General features: G+C 38.5%; 1 protein-coding gene across 6 annotated transcripts in view; it reads right to left on the bottom strand.

Moving 5' to 3' along the window:
* Nucleotides 1–12,025, bottom strand: part of SNX27 (sorting nexin 27) — a 110,335-nt gene that overhangs the window by 78,810 nt on the left and 19,500 nt on the right. For all 6 annotated transcript variants that reach the window (XR_007516794.1, XM_049880481.1, XM_049880485.1 and 3 more), the window contains one exon: nucleotides 5,394–5,625. Coding sequence is in view for 5 of the 6 variants with exons in the window: in XM_049880481.1 (XP_049736438.1) it covers nucleotides 5,394–5,625 (232 nt within the window). In the remaining variant the exon portion in view is untranslated. The remainder of the gene's footprint in view (nucleotides 1–5,393; nucleotides 5,626–12,025) is intronic.

Genomic DNA, 12,025 nt, shown 5'->3' with positions numbered 1-12,025 from the left:
TTAGAAAGACCTATAAAACAAACAATAGCACATATGAGGAATATGCTTCTTAGATCAATCAAGTACAGGCACACCTCATTTTTGTCGCACTTTGCTTTATTGCACTTCGCAGATATTGCATTTTTTACAAGTTGAAGGTTTGTGGCAACCCTGTGTTGAGCAAGTCTATCAGCACCATTTTTTCAACAGCATGTGTTCACTTCGTGTCTCTGTATCACATCTGGGTAATTCTCACAATATTACAAACTTTTCCATTACTATTTTATCTGTTATTGTGATCTGTGATCAGTGATCTTTAACGTTACTATTGTAATTGTTCTGGGGTGCCACAAACCGCACCCATATACGATGGCGAACTTAGTAAGTGTCGTGTTCTGACTGCTACACCGACTAGCGTCCCCAGCCTCTTCCCTCTCCTCCAGCCTCCCTATTCCCTGAGACACAACAATATTGAAATGAGGCTGGTTAATAACCCTACAATGACCTCTAAGTGTTCAAGTCAAAGGAAGAGTCACAGAATCACGTCTTTCATTTAAATCAAAAGCTAGAAATGATTAAGCGTAATGAGGAAGACATGTCAAAAACTGAGACGGGCTGAAAGCTAGGCCTCTTGCACCAGTTAGCCAAGTTGTGAATGCAAAGGAAAAGCTCTTGAAGGAAATTAAAAGTGCTATTCCAGTGAACACACCAATGATAAGAAAGCAAAACAGCCTTACTGCTGATATGAAGAAAGTTTTAGTGATCTGCATAGGTCAAACCAGGCACTACAGTCCCTTAAGCCAAAGCCTAATCCAGAGCAAGGCCCTAAACTCTTCAATTCTAAGAAGGCTGAGAGAGGTGTGGAAGCTGCAGAAAAGTTTGAAGCTAGCGGAGGTTGGTTCATGAGGTTTAAGGAACGACGCCGTCTCCATGCCATAGAAGTGCAAGGTGAAGCAGCAAGTGCTGATGCAGAAGCTGCGGCTAGTTATCCAGAAGATCTAGCTGACACAACTGATGAAGGTGGCTACAGTAAACAATAGGTTTTCAGTGTAGACGAAACAGCCTTATATTGGAAGAAGATGCCATGGAAGACTTGTGGAGAGGAGAAGTCAGTGAGTAGCTTCAAGGCACAGGCTGACTCTCCTGTTAGGGGCTAATGCCTGGTGACTTTAAGCTGAAGCCAATGCTCATTTACCATTCTGAAAATTCTAGAGCCCTTAAGAATTACGCTAAATCTACTCTGCCTGTGCTCTGTAAGGGGAACAACAAAGTCTGGATGACAGCACATCTGTTTACAACATGGATTACTGAATATTTTAAGCCCACTGTTGAGACCTACTGTTCAGAAAAAAAAGATACCTTTCAAAATATTCCTGTTCATTGCCAGGGCACCTGGTCACCCAAGAGCTCTGAGGGAGATGTGCAAGGAGATTAACATTTTCATGCCTGCTAACACAACATCCGTTCTGCAGCCTATGGATCAAGGAGTCATTTTGACTCTCAAGTCTTATTCTTTAAGAAACAAATTTTGTAAGGTTACTGCAGCCATAGATAATGATTCCTCTGATGGATCTGGGCAAAACTGAAAACCTTTTTAAAAAGATTCACCATTCTAGATGCCGTTAAAAACATTCGTGATTCATGGGAGGAGGTCAAAATATTAACATTAACAGGAGTTTGGAAGAAGTTGATTCCAACCCTTGTGGATGACCTTGAAGGGTTTAAGACTTTAGCGGAGGAAGTAACTGCAGATGTGGTGGAAATAGCAAAAGAACTACAATTAGAAGTGGAGTCTGAAGATGTGACTGAATTGCTGCAATCTCATGAGAAAACTTTAACAGATGAAGAGCTGTTTCTTATTTCTTGAAATGGAATCTACTTCTGGTGAAGACACTGTGAACATTGTTGAAATGACAACAAAAGATTTAAAATATTACATAAACTTCGCTGATAAAGCAGTGGCAGGGTTTGAGAGGAATGACTCCAATTTTGAAAGAAGTTCTAATGTGGGTAAAATGCTATCCAACAGCATAGCGTACTACAGAGACATCCTTCTTGAGAGGAAGAGTCAATCAACGTGGCAAATTTCATTGTTGCCTTACTTCAAGAAATTGTCACAGCCCAGACCTTCAGCAATCACCACTCTGATCAGTTAACAGCCATCAACATCAAGGCCAAGACCCTCCAGGAACAAAAAGATGACAACTCACAGAAGGCTCAGACGATGGTTAGCATTTTTTTAGCAATAAAGTATTTTTTAATTAAGGTATGTACATTGTTTTTTTAGACATAATGCTACTGCACACTTAATAGACAGTAGTATAAACACAATTTTTATATGCACTGGGACATCAAAAAGTTTGTGTGACTCGCTTTATTATAATATTCGCTTTATTGCAGTGGTCTGGAACCAAACCCACAATATTTCCAAGGTATGCCTGTATAGACCAAATGGGCAACACCTGCCCAAAAGCAAAGACAATGAGGCAGGCAGGGACAGGAAAGCTGGACGAATGGGAATGGGGAAACTGTGGTAGAAAGGGGGAAAGTGCTGACACATTGCCAGGACTGCAACCAACGTCGTGAAAAAAATTTGCGTATAAATTTTTGAATGATAATCTAATTTGCTCTGTAAACTTTCACCTAAAGCACAATTTTTAAAAAAATTGGAAAACAAAAAAAGGAATGAACCTTGAAAACATTATGCTAAGTGAAAAGCTATTTACAAAAGACCACATATAATTTCACTTATAAGACACCTCCAGAAATGCAATCTACAGAGGCAGAAACTAGGCTAAGCGATTGCGTAGGGCTGGAGAGGATGGAAGGTTTGGGGGGTGATGACTAAAAGGTACGAGTTTCTTTCCAATATGATGAAAATGTTCTAAAATTGTTTTTGGTGATGGCTGCACAACTCTGTGAATACACTAAAACCACTGGATGGTACACTTTAAAAGAGTGAATTTTATGGTATCTGAATGTTCAATAAATATATTTTTAAAAAGAGGTAAAACTATAAAACCTCTACGAGAAGGCATAGAAAAAATTTGTGTCCTTGGGTTAAGCAGATTTTTTAGAACATAAAATGTATTATCCATAAATGAAAAACAGATAAACTGAACTTGATCAAAATTTAAAACTTCTGTTCTTTGAAAGGCATTATTAAAAAAGAAAGAAAAGGCAAGCCACAGACTGAGAGAGAATATTTGGAAAACATCTATCTGATAAAAGACTTATATCCAGAATATATAAAGAACACTTACAATAAAATAATAAGCAGATAAACAACCCAATTTTTAAAATGGGCAAAAGAGTTAATCAGATACTTCACCAAAGACGATATATGAATGGTCATTAAGCACACGAAAATAAGCTCATAATCATGAGTCACTAGGTAAATGCAAATTAAAACAAAATACCACACTACACGCCCGCTAGAAGAGCTAGAATTAAACTGAAAAAATCAAGTGTTGAAGAGACTGTGGAGCAACTGGAACTCTCCACTGCTAATGAGAATGGAACAATGGTACAGCCACTTGGAAAACAGTTTGGCAATTTCTTATAAGGTTAAACTTACAAGTATCATACGACCCTGCAATTCTATTTCTAGGTATGTACTCAAGAAAAATGAAAACATATGGCTATATAAAGACCTGTACATTAATGTTACTTCATAGCGACTTCAGTCACAATAGTCAAAAACTGGAAGCAACCCAAATGTGCATCAACAAGTGAATGGATAAGCAAGCTGTCCAAACAAATGTATACAATGGAACTCCAGTCAGCAATTAAAAAGAAACAAACTATTGATACGTGCAACAAGGTAGATCAATCTTAAAAGGATGAGACTAAGGGAAAGAAGCCAGACACAAATGACCACATACTGTACGGTTCCATTTATTTAACATTCTAGAAAAAAACAAAATATAATAATGACAGAAAGCAGATCAGCGGTTGCCAGTGACAGTGGTGGTAGAGGAAGAGGACTGACTGCAAAGGGGCACAGGAAACTTTTCGGGTTGATGGAAATGTGCTATATCTTGATTGTGGTGATGATGATGGTAATAAGACTATATACTTTTGTCAAAATTCATAAAATTAGGTACTTAAAATAGGTGAATGCTAATGTAGGTAAGCTATGCTCAAAAAAGGATTATTTGTAGTTTCATTCCTTTTCTCAAGCCTACAGAGGTTCCCAAGGTCTTAGGTAATTCCCCAAAGGTCTCAACATCCAATCTGCTCTACTTTCAGGACCTGACCTTGATTTTAACTTCTCATATACCTTATGATTCCAAGTATAGCACTTCTGCAGTATAAAACTCTAAATTTTGTGTGTATGTATGGTTCTCAGAATAGAGAGACCACAGTGACGTAAATGTTATATCTTTTCTAGCTCAATTACAGATGCAGTCAAACATTATTTGATCCTTCCACAGCTTTTCTAGCTTCCTTGCTTTTCTCATCTCCCCACTAAAAAAGATTCATTATAACGTCTAGTGGCTCATCCCTATCCAAGGGACAAATTCCAGTTTCTGAGATTGCAACTTTAGTCAGCAGGTCAGCTTTAAACGATGGACTGTCTGTCACTATCTAATAGAATCCACCTCATTTTCTACAAAGAATAATGGACATTTTTCATTATATCACACTCCTAAAATAATCAAAAGCAAATAAAGCATACTACAACCAAGAAAAAATTTAAGTCGACTGGGCTATCAGTGGCAATTAGGTTTTTAAGAACAAACAATGGCATGCAAGAAAGGGGCTGGCACACACAACCCAGAATCCAAGATGGGCTTTCTTGTATATTTACAACATCAACAGATTGGAAATGTGTAAAACAGCTCACGTGAATTGCATTCAGAGCATAATTAGAACCTTGAGGAAAAACAAGAGTTAATCATTCACACAGGTATCTCTGAACAAGGAGAAAAAGAACCCGATGTAGAGAGGAGTGCAGGGCATACGTAGGTTCTGACATGGATGAAGCTCTTTATTACCCAATGTTTTGGAAGATATCATCTTCTCTAATTAATCTTACTCTATAGCTCCAGAGGCAATAGTGAGAGATTGCTATTAGCAAAGAGACAGGGCAACAACAACAACCAAAAAATAAACAAACAAAAAACTCTTCACACTTGTTTATAACAGACCAGAATGCAAACTGCAAACTGTTCTGAAAATAAAATGGAATTGCACTTAAGCAAAAATAGGACTCTCTTTCATTACTATAGTTCACCCCCTACAGTAAATCAAGATTAGTGTCTTTTATTTATGCGTGAGCCCATCTTCCTGATAAACAAACTGACCTCAGTTGGACTCTTTTATTCTATGGCTCTCACATATTTCATAAATGATAAAATGGGGGGAAACAAAAGCTAGGTGTTTGAGGATTGAGTTGGGCTGACACTCACCACAAACTTCTCACCATTCTGCTCCACATGTTTGTATGTGGGGACCGATATGGGCACTGCTTGCTTTTCTGTGTAATCATAAAATGATTGTCCCAACGAGTCGTCACTGGGATCTAGGTTATCCGCCTCATGAGGAGGTACAGATAACACTGTCAAGATCAATTCCTTCTCGCCTGCTCGGATCAGGTCCACCACCTGCTTGTGAGTCGCCCCCTCAACATTCACGCCGTTCCTGAGGGGAAAAAGGGAAAAAGACAATCCCATAAACCAGAAGGGTCCAAACACCTTGTATCTTCCACCCTCCTGCCCCCACTCCAGTGACACTCAACATGAACCATAAAATCAAAAGATTAATTTGGTTCCAGAAAAGTTGTTTATGTTTTCACAGATCCTAATGTGAAAAACTGGGAATTTATGGTGGGGAGAATGGAAACAGGTGAGAAGACCCACCCTTCCTCTAGACTAGAATTCCACACACAGTTCAGGAAAGCACATGGGAAACAGAGGGTGAAGCCGAGGAGGAAATAAAGCTTTTCAATCTAAACAGTCCACTTTCCTCATTCTAGATAAGCATGTATACAATACAATCAAAGTGGCTTTTGACAACCCTGCCATTTGAATTGTACTCTTGTCTTTTTTTAAACCTCATGGGAATTCTGTTAAAAGAAACTTTTCACAAGATGCATACCCTAATTTGTAAATAAAGACTCAAAAAGTATGACTCAAGGTAATTTCTTTACACTTATATCCAATTTCTCCTCACATCCCCAAATCAGTCAACTCAGTTTTCCTTGACACCAGATTTCATTGCCTTGAATGTTATGTGGCATTTATTTCCATACATAGCTGGTTTCCTATATCACTTGGCTTTAAAAAGGTAAGGAGATTACCTCTCTAAAATCTCATTAAGAGACCCAACTTCCTTTGTTCTCCCAATCACTTCAACTCATCTCTCTTGGGAGTCTATCTACTTTTTTTCTGGTCTGTGCTATCTCACTTAAAGATCTAATTAGCTCAAACTAGAAAATACATGTCTCTGGTTACATAGCTCATCAATCTACATAGTCACTCTCCTTCCTGTTTCACTGTATAAAAAGGCTAAAACCAGGAAAAATACAGGTTTGGGAGAATAATAATTTTGTCAAGAAAGATACTGAGTCTTACAGAACTCACTCAGCAAACCCAACTACCTTCCCAGATTGCTGACCCAGCCTATTGTCTCAGCAAAAGCCACTGGGCAGCCGGCCGGGGGCTCCCTCCCGTGGCTGTCCCCAAAGTGTTAGGAAATACACACCTGGCCTCTAATCAATTTGATACTTAAAGCTTATACACTCTTCGGAGTTAAACTCTTTTTCACTCCTGTTCTAAACTGTTAGGGTTCTTCCTTCCTGAAAATGCTGCCAAGTTTAGTAACAACCCTTCCATAAACTTTTTAGTCACTGGAATTGTCAGAGTCTGGTATCTGAAACATCCATTTATATAAACAGAACAGGCAGGCAATCGCCCAGCTAGCCTCTTTCCTTATTTTCAGCTTAACAAACAAGACAATAAATTCAGCACTCCTGACATTTCACAACCTAAAGTCTATACACAAAAATATTCAGTAATTTTACAATAGGCCAGTTTTAGAAGAAAATAAAGAGCCCCTCCCATTGATGGAAATTGGGCTTTCTAAATATGGATCAGGTCAGACTAGTGATCATGGTCAACTCTTGGATCATACAGCGAGAGGGTAAAGTGGAAAGAAAATGGGCTTTGGAGCCAGATCTACCTGGATTCAAATCCTGGCTCTACCTATTAGTAGCAAAATTGGTTTTGATCAAGTTATTCAGCCTTTCCTAGCCTTGATTTCCTCATATGTAAAATGAGGACAATAATAACTCCCTAACAGAGTCATTGTGAAAATTAATGTAATAAAATATGTAACTTGCCTAAAACAGTGCCTGGACATTCCTATTGGAAGGTATAAAGAGGTACATGTACATGTCTGTTTTGAAGAGATACTCGTTAAAGAAGAAACGGAAACCTATAGTTAAGAATTGGAAAAGAACTGCATATAATTCTTTGGCCTTATTATTTTTAATGCTTTGACCTTATTAGTATTTCTAAAATGCTAGAAGGGATGGGAGAAGAAATAAAACTGAAGAAACAAAAGTTAGAAATCATCAGAGAATTTCGTCTATTTCTAGGAACTTAGCTTACTCACAAATATTTTTTTTTTTTAAACAAATTGGGGGAACCTAACACCTTAGAAACTGAACAAAACATAAAAATCTTGTACTAAAACAAGAGTTTTACGTTAGTACAATTAGTTTTAGGAGATGTGCATTATGGTATACATGCCATAATTCAATACAAAGATGGAAATTCCTTCATTCTTCACGGAATAAAACAAGGTCAGTAAAAACTCCAGGTTGTCTGATTTCAAAAAGAGTCCTCCCTGCTCAAGAATTAAGAGGTCTTCATGGTCATAAAAATGTTTATATAATATTTTCTTTTCCACAGAATGTTACTATACCAGGCTCAAATTAGGTGTGGCCCAATAACATGGGCAATTCTGATACCATAAGTGAATGCAAAATATGAATTCTGCAATAAAAGAAACTTTCAGCAGTACAGACTTCTGATTCAAAGCATGGCTTTGGAGTCAGAAAGACTTGGGTTTGAATACCAGCTGTGCCATTTAACAGATTTGAGACCTAAGGTAAACCATCTCACTAAGCATATATTTCCTCATCTGAAAATGGGGCTAACAGTATCCACAGCTAATGGAGTTGTGAGAACTAAAATGAGATATAACACTCAGCACACAATCTCGAACATGGTAACTCAATAAAGATAGCCATTCATGGAGCCCTGGTGGTGCAATGGTTAAGGTGCTCAGCTAAACAAAAAGGTCAGCGGTTCAAACTCACCACCAGCTCCACAGGAGAAAGATGTGGCAGTTTGCTTCTGGAGAGATTTACAGCCTTGGAAACCCTATGGGACAGTTCTACTCTGTCCTATACGGTCACTAAGAGTTGGAATCAACTCGACCGCAATGGGTTTGGTTTTTTGATGGCAAGCTGGTTGGTAGTACTTTGGCCTCCCAAATGACTCAAACCCTTTCTCCCATGAATTTCCCTCGCCTTTCTTCTGTCTTTATAGCATAAGCTAGTTGCAATTCTTTGAATATAAATGACTGAGCTCTCAATCAACGATAATGGAGATGATAAGACTGCTACTTTCCTCAGACTGCTGCAGCAGAGAACCTAAGTCCTAGACCACATGGAAGTACCTATGTGGATCTACCCATCTACGCCTCTTCCACAAACAAAAGGCAGTGGCTTAAACACACTATCAAAAGAGAAGAATTCCAACAGACACGCGATTAAGCAAATGCAGCAAAAGTATTAATTCTACAATACTACCAATTGTAGAATCCAAGTTATGAGCACACAGGTATTCACTGTACAATTCTTTCAACTTTTCCATTTGTCTGAAATTTTTCATAATAAAACGGTGAGGGAAAAAGGCTAGAAAAAAAAATTTCCAAAACTCCAAAAATAAGACCAAAATCTCATTTCCTTAGGCAACTAGATAATACTCAATTTATGTCTTGGCATTGTATGGATACACTTAATAATGTTAATAAAATTATTTTCATTTTTACATCAGCCCAACATTTGACGCACAGAGAGAGGTCTGTAGCTAGCTAATGGGAGTAGCTTTAAATAAGACTTTTATTGAAGGAAATTTAGCCTGCTGACAAAACTGCAAAGCTAATATAAACATGCCCAGAAGCAGGAGAAAAAGCTCTATATTCTCGGTACTTGTGAAGGGAGCCGAATATAATGAAAACTAGGTAGAGACGGAAATATGACAAGCCAGTCACTATACGTACTATAGCAAGGAGCCATTCTACATGATCAGCAGAATATTATCTTCTATTCCCTGTGGACATGCAAGAAAGTAATTAAAGGGTAATTAGTCCCTCAGAGACAGCCTGTAAAAAAACAGACAATAAACTCCTACAACTACAAGCAGTGAGACATAGTTTTCAATTTTATCAGTTAAAACACAATGGCTACATGTCCACAAGAATAGCTAATAAAAAAAGACTGGCAAAACCATCTGTTGATAAGGATGTGGCGCAACTGGAATTCTCATACACTGATGATGCGAGCATAAAATGAAAACAATCTGGCAGTTTCTTATAATGTTAAACATACGCTTACTATGTTGTTGCTCTTGTCAGGTGTCGTCGAGTCGGTTCTGACTCACAGCAACCCTACGTACAACAGAACAAAAACACTGCCCAGTCCTGAGCCATCCTCACAATCATTGCTATGCGTGAGCCAATCATTGCAGCCAGTGTGTCAATTCACCCCATTGAGGGTCTTCCTCTCTTTCACTGATTCTCTACTTAACCAAGCATGATGTCCTTCTCCAGGGACTGGTCCCTCCTGATAACATGCCCAAGGTATGTGAGACAAAGTCTCACCATACTCACTTCGAAGGAGCATTCTGGCTGTACATCTTCCAAGACAGACGTGTTCGTTCTTCTAGCATTGCATTAAGGGGTATATTCAATATTCTTCCCCAACACCATAATTCAAAGGCATCAATTCTTCTTCAGTCTTTTTTATTCATTGTCCAGCTTTCACATGCATATGAGGTGCATCAGGCGCACCTTAGTCCCCAAAGTGGCATCTTTAAAGCGGTCTTTTGCAGCAGATTTGCCCAACGCAATATGTTGTTTGATTTCTTGACTGATGCTTCCATGAGTGTTGATTGTGGATCCAAATAAAATGAAATCTGTGACAACTTGAATATGTTCTCCACTTATCATGATGTTGCTTACTGGTCCAGTTTCTGCCATACTGAAGGCTGTACTCTTTGATGGTCACCAGTAAGTACTTCAAGTCCTCTTCACTGTCTGCAAGCAAGGCTGTGTCATCTACATATCGCAGGTTGTTAATGAATCTTCTTCCAATCCTGATGCTTCGCTCTTCTTTATACAGTCTAGCTTCTTGGATTATTTGGTCCGCATACAGACTGACTAGTATGGTGAAATGATACAACCCTGCTACACACCTTTTCTTATTTTACACCATGCAGTATCCCCTTGTTCTGTTCAAAGACTGCCTCTTGGTCTATGTACAGGTTTCTCCTGAGCACAATTAAGTGTTCTGGAACTCCCATTCTTCGCGACGTTATCCATAATTTCTTATGATCCACACAATCGAATGTCTTTGTGTAGTCAATAAAACACAGGTAAACATCTTTCCGGTATTCTTTGCTTTCAGCCAAGATCCATCTGACATCAGCAATGACATCCCTTGTTTCACGTCCTCTTCTGAATCCAGCTTGAATTTCTGGCAGTTCCCTGTCAATGTGCTGCTGCAGCCGTTTTTGAATGATATTCAGCAAAATTTTACTTGCGTGTGGTATTAAGGATATCGTTCGATAATTTCTGCATTCTGTTGGATCACCTTTCTTTGGAATGAGGACAAATATGGATCTCTTCCATTCAGTTGGCCCGGTAGCTATCTTACAAATTTCTTGGCACAGATGAGTGAGCACTTCCATCGCTACATTCATTCGCTGAAACTCTCGAGTGGTATTCCATCAATTCCTGGAGCCTTGTTTTTCAACAAGTGCAGTTTGGGCTTCTTCCTTCAATACCATCAGTTCTTGATCATATGCTACCTCCTGAAATGGCTGAATGTTGACCAATTCTTTTTGGTGCAGTGGCTCTGTGTATTTCTTCCATCTTTTGATGCTTCCTGCATCGTTCAATATTTTGCCCATAGAATCCTTCAATATTGCAACTCAAGGCTTGAATTTTTTCTTTGATTCTTCCAGGTTGAGATATGTCAAGCATGTTCTTTCCTTTTGGTTTTCTAACTCCAGGTCTTTGCAAATTTCATTATAATACTTTGTTTTATCTTTTGAGCCACCCTTTGAAATCTTCTGTTCGGCTCTTGTACTTCATCATTTCTTCCATTCCCTTTAGCTGCTCTTTTTCAACAGCAAGTTTCAGAGTCTCTGCTGACATCCATTGTGGTCTTTTCTTTCTTTCCTGTCTTTTTAATGACCTCTTTCTTTATGTACAATGTCCTTGATGTCATCCTACAACTCGTCTGGTCTTCGGTCATTAGTGTTCAATGCATCAAATCTATTCCTGAGATGGTCTCTAAACTCAGGTGGTATATACTCAAGGTTATACTTTGGCTCTCATGGACTTGTTTTCATTTTCTTCAGCTTCAACTTGAACTTGCATATGAGCAGCTGATGGTCTGTTGGACCCTGGCCTTGTTCTGACTGATGATATTAGTTTCTCAGATGAGTCGCTGTCTAGAGGGGGAGGGGTGGTAGTAAGTACTGAATGCAAAGAGGCATGAGGAAGCTTTCTGAAGTGACACAAGTGTTCTACATCTTGACTGGGGTTGGTGTATACTTTTGTCAAAATTCAAACTGTATACTTAAAATGTGTGCATTTGTCTGTATGTAAACAATAAAGTTTATTTTAAAAAAATTTAAATTATGTAACATCTTCATTTACAATTGGTAAAATAGTAGTCCATCATCAAATTAAACATTAATAATGGAACTTAAACAATTCCTACTGTACTGTTAGATCACTCTGA

The sequence above is a fragment of the Elephas maximus genome, chromosome 3 (genome assembly GCF_024166365.1).
Source record: "Elephas maximus indicus isolate mEleMax1 chromosome 3, mEleMax1 primary haplotype, whole genome shotgun sequence".
Lineage (NCBI taxonomy): Eukaryota > Metazoa > Chordata > Mammalia > Proboscidea > Elephantidae > Elephas > Elephas maximus.
This window is presented reverse-complemented; position numbering and strand designations above follow the sequence as displayed.